Below are 13,076 nucleotides of genomic sequence, written 5' to 3' on the forward strand. Positions count from 1 at the left end.
TTCAAGATTTAGGGGACATTAAGGTAGCAGTGCTTAAGTGAGTGCACACATTCCTTTTATTTATTGAGTTAAAAGATAAATATGCATGCTACTTCAACTGCCTTAAATATTGAAAAAGAACTTCAAGTTTAAATTTTAACATTACATTATTTACCTCAGTAATAGCATCCCACAAGTCATTGTGTGTAGCAGTAGAGTACATGTGGTTTGTTAGGTATCTCTGACAGATGAAAAAAACAACATACAGTTTGTATCAACTTATCCTAAACGCACACAATTCTAGAAATCTTACTAGTGATGGGTTAAACGTTTAAATTTAATTTTTGTGTGGCTTTCTAAGTTCGAACACTTATTAAGTGTATTAAAGTAAAAGGCATACATTCAATCCTTTCTTGAAAGTTTCTTCTCCAATGAAGTGACGCAGCATTCTTATTATACCACCACCCTAGATCATATATATATATATATATATATATATATATATATATATATATATATATATACACACAACATAGTTATATACATAAATAAACAAATACACATATGCACCTAACTTACACAAATACATATTTACAAAACCACAAACACACACATATATGTAGCCTATATGTATACGCGTAAGCGTGTACGTGTACGTGTACGTGTACGTGTACGTGTACGCGTACGTGTACGTGTACGCGTACGTGTACGCGTACGCGTTCGCGTTCACGTTCACGTTCACGTTCACGTTTACGTTTACGTATATATGGTGTAAATACACGAAATGCAAATATGTAAATATGCAATTATGCAAACAAGAAAATTATTTATTGAATCGTTTAATATAGCCTAGATATTTTCCAAACGCTTAATTAGAAAAACAGTCAACACAATTTCAAAACTATGTGTGGTGTGATAAAACAGTAAAACAATTAGTCACCTTAGAGTACGAGATGCTGTCAAAAATTTGTAGAATATCTGAAACAAGGCTGACTGGAACATAGAGTGGATGGGATGTCACAAGGCTGTCCAGCTGTAGAGCACCGTGGATCTCTTTGACTACCATGATGTCAAACTAGTGTCAAGTGAAACCATATGGGTTATGGGCTATCTATCTACAACAGTGGTTCTTAACCCGTTAAATTGAACCCCGAGGGTTTGTTGAGTCAGTCTCAGGGTTTGGTTGAGGTCTTGGCAAACACCCGATTCACACGTTTCACGATCGGATTTTGTTAATGCGGATTATAGAACTAAAAGAAAAATTTGGTGAATACGCGGATGGAACTCCCGAGGTTCCAAAGTAAAAACCACTGATCTACATAAAAACCCCGGGAGAGTTGTTAGGGCTACACTATTGACAATTTATTTATAATGCACAGCCATCTTTCCTGACCAACGACTTTTAGTAATTTAGAATTTTTGAAAGTTTTCCTGAAAACAATGAATTATACACAAACCATACTATGATGGGTACCTGCCTCATGTTAGGAGAAGGCGGTTAGGTATAGTACGGACCACACTACACCTTTATTATTTGATGTAGGTGAAACAGATGGTATATATTTCATCTGTCCCAAGTTTCTTTTGCACTAGCAGTATAAGATGATAATGTAAAGCAGTTTTACGGTCATTTCCAAATAAGCCCTGCCACTACTGCAACAAGTAGTGGCGCCGCCACTTTTTGCCAGCTTTAATTTAATGCACGCAAGCAATCTTGAGGGTTAGGGTTAAAGGTAAATACAGACCTTTTCATGTTTATTACTATCATTAATGTCATGTTCTCTAATAAAAAGTAAAAAAGTTTCATATCCTCGTTTTTATAATCATATTTTGGTGGCAGGGGTTAAATATTTTTTGGCGGGGTTTATCTGGAAAAGATCCAAGTTTTAAGCATACAAATTTTGTATTTGGACCTAAACGAGTTGCATAAAAAAATGAAAGTACACATTACGTTATTTTGATCGTGTTATGTTTTTCTCCCTTAGTGATTTAACATCTCATAACTCTAAACGTTCCTGTAAAAATAAACAAAATCATCTTCTTACATATTTCCACTCTGGGTGCACATTGTCAACTCCCAGATACTCCACAAAGGTCGCGAACCCCTCGTTCAGCCATATGTCATCCCACCAGGCAGGGCTAACAAGGTCACCAAACCACTGCGGGACAGACATTGTGTTGTCACAAACAACATAATATCATTGACATTAAAGTCTTATAGCTCGTAAAACACCCTAACCATTCACTTGATTAAAACAGATGTTTTCACTACTAAAGTTTTACATCAAGGTCCTAAAGCAACATGAATGCAAAATTAGCTTTTACAAGCAAACAGTTTTTAAACACACACTCACACTCACATAAACACACACATACACGAACGCACGCACGCACGCACGCACTCTCACACACACACACACACACTATATATGTCTCTGTGTATGTACGTACGTTTTTTCTTCAAAATTGTTATTATAGACTAGTTTCAATATTTGAAAACATTTTGAAAACGTACTTGATGCGCCAGTTCATGTGTTACTGCATTAGACACCGTCTCTTTATCATTTTCATTGGATATTCCTTGTTCATACAGAAGGTAGCTCTGTCTGTTTCAAATAAGGTTTATAGTCAAATGGTAATATTATTAATGGTAATTTTATTAATTGTAATTCATATTATTGTAACAGGTTGGCTAGTTATTGTTTATATAGATTAACAATTACGTTATACTTTAACATTTAAATTTTTTTAGTATCAATCATAAAACTACACCTGTATGTAATTAGACCCCAGTTTTCCATAGCTGATGCGACAAAGTCGGGAATTCCAATCATATCTTATAAAAAAATTGAAAAAGAAATCTTATTTTGTTATTTATTAAAAACTGATTCTTGATGATGTTAATGATATACAGTACTATTGTAAAGCAACAACTAACGCATGATTAAAAGAAAGTTTAGAATTTAGAAAATGTAACTTTTTAAAAGAGATACAGACTAATATTTAATTGTATTTGGTTTATTATTGACAGATTTATATTGCTTTGAAAATTGTGTTTAAATTAAAAAAAAAATAAAAGTGAAAAACAAAATAATCATTGTCATTTTCTTTACTAAAATAGTTATGAAAATTGAAGCAAATCTGCTTTTTTCTGTCAAAAGGATTTTTGGTTGAGTTCATTGTATAGATACGTCAGTGTTCTTAATGGCTATGGTTGGTATATTTTGAATATTTGGTACTTGTGACGTAATCTATCTACTTTCATGCTTTATTTGCTGGGAAGTGGAAAGACAGGGTTTTAAACCCCAAATTGAAGTTTACAGAACGTTGACGGTATTTTAAATTAAAGCTCCATGTTTGTTAATCTTGGGCGGGAATCCAAGAAGCATCAGCGTGGAATTTACATCTCTAATACAAATAACGTTTTCTTCAAGTACCTATAATGAGCAGTAGCGTAGCGAGGTCGGGTGTCACCCGGTGCGGCACTTAATGGTGTCACCCCCCCCCCCCCAGAGGCATAGAGACCCTTCCCAGGGACAAACTTTCAAATTTTCGATTTGCACCCCCCCCCCCCTCGAGTTTTCGATTTGCACCCCCCCTCAAACTTTCGATTTGCACCCCCCCCCCTCGAGTTTTCGATTTGCACCCCCCCCTCAAACTTTCGATTTGCACCTCGAGTTTTCGATTTGCACCCCCCCCCCCCTCAAACTTTCGATTTGCACCCCCCCCCCCCCTCGAGTTTTTCTCTATATATTTTGCTATTTTTTGCCTTGGTGTCACCCCCCTAAATGGTGTCACCCGGTGCGGTCCGCACCCCCCGCCCCCCCCCCTCGCTACGCCCCTGATAATGAGGAGTTAACGACTTATGAAATGTAAACCTGTAAGAATTTGCATACCTTGTTTAGGCAATGGGTATTTAATTCCGAAAAACTCTTCATAAAATGTGAGAGTTTTGGCACCGATATCAAGGGCGTAGTCGATCTGGTCAAGGGTACTGGTCGTGGTCCATGAACGGAACTAAGGAAATAATGGTCGGTAAGATTGGAGGCAGATATTGGGAGCATTGGAATTTTAAACAGTAGGTCATCTATAACATCATCTTATCTCGTTCGTCCCCAAGACACAAGGGAGCAGATGAAGTAGAGTTCATCTGAGACCTGGGCATGTGAAAGCCTCGAGTTCGAATCCGGGTTCAAGTCAGTAGAGCTCCCTGAGTCCACCAATCGGCTATAGAGCTGACCTTGTACGCCTTGTATGCCTAGGCCAATTAAACAGACGAACTTTACTTCGTCTGCCTCATCTGTTTTGGACAGCAAACGGAAAAAGATGATGACGTTTGCTACAGGTAATTGAACCAATATGCATATTCGTAGATACCAATTATGTCTTTAAGTTAAACACAACTTACCAGAACACCATTGGCAGTAACAGTAGACTTAAAAGAAAAGTCACAAATAACAAAAGCCACTAGATAAGAAGACATCTTCGGGGAAGGGAGGTAAATATCTCGTACATATTCCACTCCATCAACAACACTGTAATTATTAGAGCACACTTATGTTACATGGATGATCAAATTGCAGTGGCGTAAGCAGGGGGAGGGAGGGTTAGGTGGGTTATGCCACCCCCTCATGGACCGTATGTAAACATTTTACCACGTTTTCTTTAACTTGCTTTCGCGTCTTTCCAATCAAATCTTGCGATCGAAATTTCGGGCACTTCCCAGTTAGCTAGCGCGCTGAAATTTTCAGGGAAGCTTTGTTTCCGATGACAATAGAATATTCAATTGTTATTATTACTAAATTGATCCATGGAAACATTTTATTGATCATTTTAGACCGCTATATAATTGTACAAAAATCCGTGGGGGGGGGGGGGGGGAAGGGACATAACCCAGTAATTGTAATTTGATGAAAACAAGGGTCGGTACTCTCCCTCTTTTTGCTTACTGAGTAGTGTTCACGTGGTGTTTGTGTACAAACAACCGGAACAACTGGTGGCCAGTATGGGGGAGACGATATGGTCGAGTGGTGGGGCACACGATTGCTAACCCACTCGACACGGGTTCAAGGCACGTGTTTTTTACGAGTTGTCTTCGTTTACCCAAAAAAAAAAGTGAATGCGAAAAGATAAAATCGATAGCAAGATTTTAAGCAAACAAACAGACAAAGACTAAAAAGTAGAAAATAATTATCATTAAAAAAGTTAAAAAAAAACCACGTTTTCTGATTGAACTAAAAAGTAGAAAATAAATGCTATACATCACAATAATGCAAGCGATCACTCTACTATAAGCGATGAAAAACGTGGGGCGCCGTGATTTTCTTACAGTTTCTAATACTGTTGACTCTCTACAAGCTCCCTAATAAAAGTCAATAGTATTATCTAATCAATAGTAATGTAACTTTTACTTCGGCGCCCCACGTTTTTCATCGCTTAAAGTAGAGTGATCGCTTGCATTATTGTGATGTATAGCATTTATTTTCTACTTTTTAGTTCAATCAGAAAACGTGGGTTTTTTAAAACTTTTTTCATGATAATTATTTTACTGTCATAATACCACTGTTACTTATTTCTAAATCAGTAGAGATGTATAATTGTATATATATGTTTAGAACAGTCATCTAAAAATTGACGCTATGTTCACTCTGAGTTGGTTATCCCCCACCCCCTCAACACCTAAAACAGAAGAGGCCGTAATTGTGTAGAGCAGGGGTCTCCAAACTTTTCAGTCCGAGGGCCGCATTGACTATAAAATTTCAGTTCTGGGGCCAGTTTCTTCCAGGCATGTCTTTGATTTTTCTGGGCAAAGTTCCCCAGGCAGCACCAACAAACGTTTTTTCCGTGGACAAAAGGATCTCCGCGGGCCGGATGAGAGGACCTCGCGGGCCGCATCCGGCCCGCGGGCCGTAGTTTGGAGACCCCTGGTGTAGAGCGACATTAATGTCACACCTAGGTATACCCTGGGTAGGATAATTGACCTAAAGTGACCGGACAGTGGTGAATGCACACAATACTCACAAGGCTGGCCCAGTGGCCACGGGTAGAGTGTTGGCCAGTGAGATCATGGAGCTGGGATGTACTAGGCTCAGGTTGAACGTGGCCTTCAGTGCCGGCTCGTCAAAACAGGGGAAGGCTTTTCTGGCGTCTACCGGCTCCAATTGTGTAGTGGCTATATACCTGGTGGGTGTAATCGATTACATTTTAATGACCTTATTAGTGTAATCGATTATACTTTAATAACCTGGTTTTTTAGTCACTAAGTCTTAATGACCTGGCTATTGTAATCAATTTCACTTCTATGACATAGTTATTGTAATAGACTACATTATAATAACCTGATTAGTGTAATCGACTATACTTTAATGGCCTGGTTATTATAATCGATTATATTTTTGATAAACTAAATAGTGCAGACTATATTTTAACGAATTTTATAATAACAACAAGGCTGATTGTTATCTTATTATTTTATAGTACGTGATATTTTAAGTTAAGTTAAGAAGTGAGTAAAAACAAACAACAAATTTACGTTTGTTTCCCATTGTTTGAGTACACACTGTAGTAGAGGCCAGCCAGATCGTTATTCAACACTGAAGTAAATCTCAGCTCCAAAATGTAAGTTTTTCCAACCTAAGAGAGTGATTATTTTAAATTAATAAATCCTCATAGAGATAAATAAAGCTGGAGTGATCTACCCTAAAGTTTCTCAAATCTATATATATAATTCTCTTCTTGGAGACGTTAGAAAACAAGCTGTAAGCGCGCCTTGCAGTCCCCTCTCTTCCTCTCTAGGAAGTCTGGTGAGCTGTGGTTCACGCTAAATGTTTACAATCGTAGAGCCGGGTTTAGTGACGGCTATTAGGGGTAGATAATTTAGTTTGAAACGATTTAAAACTTAGGGGAGGTAGCTAAGAGGAGGCTGCTTTCACGGGGGGGGGGGGGGGGGGGAGGGGGGTAGGGGTTGGGGGAAAGGAGGGGGGGTTATTGTCCTTAACGACTTACTGATAGTGTTTTGAAGCAAATAATTTCAGTGACAGCAGTGGTACTGTCGAATTCACAAATTATGAATTACTGAAAAGTAGAAAATAAAACAACTAAATAGCGGCGTATGATACGCCGCGGGTCGGCTCGTATACTTATATAAGACAACGGGGGATGGCAACTCTTGATATAGATATGTTTTTTAATCCAATTTTAATTTCCTTAACATTTAAAAAATAGAAAAAAAATTATTAAAAAATAGAATAGAATATGGTAGAAAAAAGAATTGCGCATAAAGTGAACTGCAAATAATGTGTGTATAAAAGTGCGGAATGTTAATACTGTATAAAATCAATTATGGTTTTTGAGAAAACGGAAATAGCGTAAAGTACTATTTCCGTACACGGAAATTACTCAAACTTTTACAGGAGGTAGATAATTTGATCTTTTACTTATATGTGAAATTGTGTCTCTCTATCTGAAACAGTTGTCAAGTTATATTTAAAAAACATTAAAACTAGAATAAGTTCCACTTCCGGTCCCGGAAATCGCCGAAAAGTCGATACAGAACTACAAATTTGATATAATACTTATATGTGAAATTTCATTAACCTAGCTTAAAGGTACCCAAGTTATTGTTTTCACACACACACACACACTCACACACACAGACATAAGGATAAAATTGCAAAGCTGTGTTTTTCCGACTCAGGGATGTGTAAAACGTCAAGATTTGTGAAAATTTCGATTTCGAGTTTTTGCACGATTACAGTACTTCCTCTATACTTCGGACATAGAAAGTAAAAATAGCCGAAATTGACATTTGCATGAAGGCATAATCTAGGCCTATATGATGTTTTTGAATGTGTGTGTGTGGAGTGGAATTATACTAAAGACTTTCTTTAGCATTCAACATTAGTTCACCTGCATATTCCTGTCCAACTTGATGATGAAAAACTCCCTGACCAGGTCGACTGATGACGTGACGTAGAGCGGGTCATCTGACGAGACGGGGTCGCCATAGAACTTAATTGAGGCGGGGTCTATGGTCAGAACCCGGAAGTGGATGGTCACGTTGTCGGCGGGTGTGTTGCACTGGATCCAGATCTTCTCGGAACCCTGGGAGAAAGTGGATACGTTTCATCAAATTCAAAGTTGATTAGTTTTGTCGTGGGGCGTTATTGGTTCAGTCAGTTTTTTAATGTATAGGTTTATGTAGGGCTTATATAGGCTTATATATTTTTCTTCTATAAATTTTGCAAGTACAGTTCCCCACTTTCTATGAACCAGGCATATGAAAGGAGAGTGTGGTCAGCCGACTTTACTTTCCCTAACATGAGCTAGCCACCGCCCCCCCCCCCCAAACGAAAGTCTACCGCCCCCCCCCCCCCCCCCGAACGAAACGGAATTTATATAGAAAATATATACTTTTGACAGTGTCCCCCCCCCCCCCCCGGAAATTTCAGGTGCACCCCCGGCGGTGAAAAAAGTCTGGAAGAAACACTGCCCATCAGAGCTGGGTGGACTCAGGGGCGTTCTACTGAATTGAACCCGGATTCGAACTCGGGTTAGCAGATTAGCTCTAACTCTAGTTCACAGCTCAATACGTTACCGTAAATGAAAAGTTCGCAGGATCCGTGTAGTGAATGAAGGTTGTGATTTCGATGTTGTAGTGGAGAGGTGAGACTGATGTTGGAAGTCTCAGATCCGTTACTGCAGGTGTCGGTGTGGTTGTCGGTGCGGGGGTGGTTGTTGTAGTTGTAGACGTTCTTTCGGTAGTTGTTGTTGTGGGCTTTAGTGGACATCTGTTACCTTCCCAAGTGAGGGAAAATTAATTTTAAAATTTAATTAAAAAACAAAACAACTTATCACAGCAAAAGCATTATCCATATTGAATTAAAAGTGAATTAAAATCTCAAAATATTTTACCTAACACTAAACAAATAACATTTGTTCATATAAATATTATAAATTTATGAAAGTAAAAATTAACGCTTGATCTATGAAAATAATAATTATGTTTTATTTGTATACCTTTACGTCAATGCAAATTGATCATCAGTAGTCTTATTTTATGCGTTTCTTGAATTTAAAAATAATAATGTAAGCAATGAAAATTTCGACTCACAAATGTGTTTATCGCCGGCAGCAGCCAACCTGACACAGTAGGGTTTGAAGATATCAAATTTTAGTTTCCAGTGGCTGTCATCACAGCTGCTCCGTCTGCTGGCCATACAGCTGTTGTACATGAACAGCACTAGACCCAAGGTCAAGGCCGATTTGAGGGTCATTGTCATCTAGGCCAACTGCAATGAGAATTCGCCATGCTAAAATATTGGTGCAAAAGAGCATTTTTCAGATTTTTCTTGAGTGATTATGTCGTTCCTTTTTTAGTAGTAGTTAGCCTATGGTCTAGGTAGGACATATGCCACAATAGTAAATATGTCGTCCTACTAGGGCATCATATGTCACTCTAGTTAGCCTGTCGTCCCACTAAGACATAGGTTACTCTAGTTAGCCTGTGGTCCCACTTAGACATAGGTCACTCTAGTAATCCCGTCATCCTACTATGACGTAACCACCAAAAAATTCCTTCTATGCAAGTCTATAATCAAATAAATGAAGTCGATATTGTAATATGACCCGTCAAACTGCAATACATGTTAGGTAAAGTAACAAATCCAGATTTAACCGTAAGTTTGAAATGTAATACTTTGTGAGATAAAGTACTATTTAAGTGTAAATATTTCTATAAAACGGCTTCATTGGACGGTTGAGTGCTCGACTGGTAACCCGAAATTCTAGGGGGCCAATCCCGGAGTCCACCCAGATCTGATGGGTACAAGGTTCAAGTCACAGGGTACATCTAACGTATCCCTTTCCGGAAGAAAAAAGTTTGTAAGAAACTTTGAGGCTGAACACTCTCCATTTATATGCCGAGGTCACCGAAACAAATAATCTCGACTTCATTTGCCCTATTTGCATATCGTACAGGAAAACAATTTAATCTTACAATTAAATCAACTCATCACACAGATTTTCTCATAACCGAAATTCACTAATTATTCACAAAAATAACTTATATCTAGAGTTTTTTAATAAGATTTTTATAATATTTCTTCGTTTCGTCATAGAGTGAATCCGTTTATGATTCATAATAATATAGTAAACTTCAAAGATACAAAATACTTTAACACATTTTTTTTCTCAAGCAGGCCTATCACTAAGCATGAATATCACATTCAATAGAAAACTTGCCTGGTTAAGTTTTGTCCTGTTTGCTAAGACAGGCAAAATTTACCTTACCTTTTTTTTCTAAGCCTTGTGGGAATATGAAACTATAAAATTGTGACGAGAGACGGGGTAGTCGCACACCTTTTATACCCACCAGTTTGCTCGACACTTTCCACTTTTGTTGGCCCAACTTTATGATTGCGGTACACAAAATAAGCTTCACGGCTCTGCTGAAGTGGATATCAGTGGCGTAGGAAGGGGGGGGGGGTAAGGGTGGCTATAGCCCCCCATAGACCCCTCGGTATATATATGAAAAGTATGAGGGGGGTGCAAATCGAAAGTTTGAGGGGGGGGTGCAAATCGAAAGTTTGAGGTGGGGGTGCAAATCGAAAGTTTGAGGTGCGGGGTGCAAATCGAAAGTTTGTCCCCGGGTAAAAATTGGAACCCCCCCCCCCCCCCCTTGAGACGATCCTGGCTACGCCACTGGTGGACATTAAAACTCCATGGCGATTTTTTTCCATCAATTCTTAGTTTTATACTGCAGATTTAAATTTCGAATGACCATGTCTGTTTGACGTAGATTATTTACAAGCTATTAAAACTTACTGTAGTTTATTGCTGTGGTTTGTTTGTCAAAGGGTTGATGTAAAGGTAGAAAAGATAAGATTTAATATGTGCTTGAGGGGAATTAACACTGCATTACGATTCTGCAGTAAATGAGTAGAATTTTTTTTAATAGCGCAGATCATTTGTATATATAAAGAGAGCAAATGATGCTGACGTAACATATTTATAGGCTATTTTTCTTGTAAGTTATTGCGGTGGTTCTTAAGATTTTATTTCATAACGGTTTCATTTTATAAAATGTTATTTAAAATTCTACACCTTCTTTAATTTAAACTGAAAAGTAGTTTTTTAAAAAGTAATTTTAACATAATAAAACCTACAATGCAAATTAATCCATCTAGCCATACATTATCGATTATTACATAGTTGTCCAACATGTTTGCACATACATGTATGAAATGAACATAAACACGATTAGCATATTAATCCGGTTAAGCCCCTTTATTGTATACATTTATTTATTTCACGATATCTATCAATTATTCCGCCCTTCATTATTTCTGTTTGTCGCAAATCTTGTAACTTTATTTTGGTCCACTAGTAATGCAGAGATTTTATTAATATTGTCCAAATATATTCGTCTCCAACGACAACGCAATAATATTTAAGGTTTAATGTAATTAGATGTTCATTTAGTTATTAATACTTAATTTAAAGATTAGGGAGGAAACATGTTAAAGCACTATCGAACACTTGATTAGCAATAGACGGTGGTGAGTTTTTGGCCACAGAAGATTGGTTTCAACATAATATCCTGATTAGCGAAATTCAAACCCTAGAACGGCTACCCTCCCTCCCCCCCCCCCACGAAATATAATTTATATACAAAATATATAGGTCTACCAGAGTCCGCCCCCGCCCTCCCCAAAAATTCCAAGTGCCACCCCGGAAAAAAACCCTCTAAAAGAAACACTTTACTCATTGTAAATACGCTACTTCTTATCCTCTAACTGATAATGTATGTCAATTCTCAATAAAATGTAAATTTTTTATTTCGGGCAATCCCTTGCGTCCACACGGTGGCCTTCATTAGCAGCTGGGAAACCACCGTGTTGGTGCAGTAAGTTTGAAACAAATTTAGCATTCACCAAGCATAAAATTGCTTCGTTTAATAATGCTACATTTTTGCTACATTGGAAAGCCAAAAACCTGTTATCTATAGTATGCATAGCAGGCTAGATTTTAGTTTAGTGCCCACAATAAATTCAAATAATTTTATGTTCTATTATTGTTGTATATATATATATATATATATATATATATATATATATATATATATATATATATATATATATATATATATATATATATATATATATATATATATAAATGTATATATATATATATATGTATATATATATATATATATATATATATATATATATATATATAATTTATATATATAAAGCAATGTATGTGTGTCTGTCTGTCTTTATTGCATTACTACACCTTTCATTTCATCGCCATGAAACTTTGGGAAGTTGTTAAGTACTCCTGGGGAGGTTCCTGCGAAAAAAACAATTTCGAATTCGCCCGGCAGGGCTCGATTCAATTGTTCTCTCTATACGGTATATAAAAAATAAAAGTCGATTGCGGTTTGACACCATTCCTCCGATCACCGTGAACCTTTGGGGTATAGATTAGAACACTCCAGGGAAGGGTTCTGCAAAAAACTATTTTTGGGGAGTAAATGAAAATACTTCCGAAAAGATTTCTTGGAAAAAGTAAATAAAAACTTCTTATGGACAGCACCATGGAGGGTGCGATTTTGTTAATACACGGTTTGGCACCCAGAGTTCTAGAGCGGCAATGTTGTCATTTGGCATCAGTTAATCGGGCGTCCTGCATAGTGGGTAAGGGGCACTACTATATTTAGTGGTAAAACAGTGCGCGTTTTTCCGTTTTACATCTTTCAAGTCACCCTATGCAAATCTGAATTTTATGTTATCTGACGAGAATGGAAACGGATTACCATGATCAGAGTCTTTACTGAGATGTGTTAACCAACAGCTAGAAAATTGTGGGACTGACCTAGCCAACACTCGTGACCTGGCAAGAGAACGGAGAGATGTACTGCATAGACTTGTGTCCCAAAAACATTGAGAAATATTTGAAAGCAAAAATTTGATGGCAGATCAATTTCCAAGTTGAAATGGCCAAATTAGAAAACATAAAGTAGCTTCAGTGGGCTTACATCTCTATTTTACTACACTTGTCAATTAATGCGGGAAATGACTAGCCAATTCTGGAAC

General features: G+C 37.5%; 1 protein-coding gene across 1 annotated transcript in view; it reads right to left on the reverse strand.

Annotated features, from left to right (window-relative positions):
• Positions 1–828: 828 nt before the first annotated feature.
• LOC131951198 (aminopeptidase N-like) overlaps positions 829–13,076 on the reverse strand; it is a 35,045-nt gene continuing 22,797 nt past the window's right edge. The window contains exons 4-13 of the mRNA XM_059313536.1: positions 7,888–8,082; positions 6,512–6,612; positions 6,001–6,159; positions 4,388–4,514; positions 3,876–3,996; positions 2,752–2,815; positions 2,495–2,585; positions 2,025–2,138; positions 920–1,054; positions 829–846 (exon numbers count right to left, since the gene is read on the reverse strand). Coding sequence (XP_059169519.1) covers positions 829–846; positions 920–1,054; positions 2,025–2,138; positions 2,495–2,585; positions 2,752–2,815; positions 3,876–3,996; positions 4,388–4,514; positions 6,001–6,159; positions 6,512–6,612; positions 7,888–8,082 — 1,125 coding nt within the window. The remainder of the gene's footprint in view (positions 847–919; positions 1,055–2,024; positions 2,139–2,494; positions 2,586–2,751; positions 2,816–3,875; positions 3,997–4,387; positions 4,515–6,000; positions 6,160–6,511; positions 6,613–7,887; positions 8,083–13,076) is intronic.

This window comes from Physella acuta, unplaced genomic scaffold, assembly GCF_028476545.2.
Source record: "Physella acuta isolate Inbredline_101_S28 unplaced genomic scaffold, ASM2847654v3 ptg000804l, whole genome shotgun sequence".
NCBI lineage: Eukaryota > Metazoa > Mollusca > Gastropoda > Physidae > Physella > Physella acuta.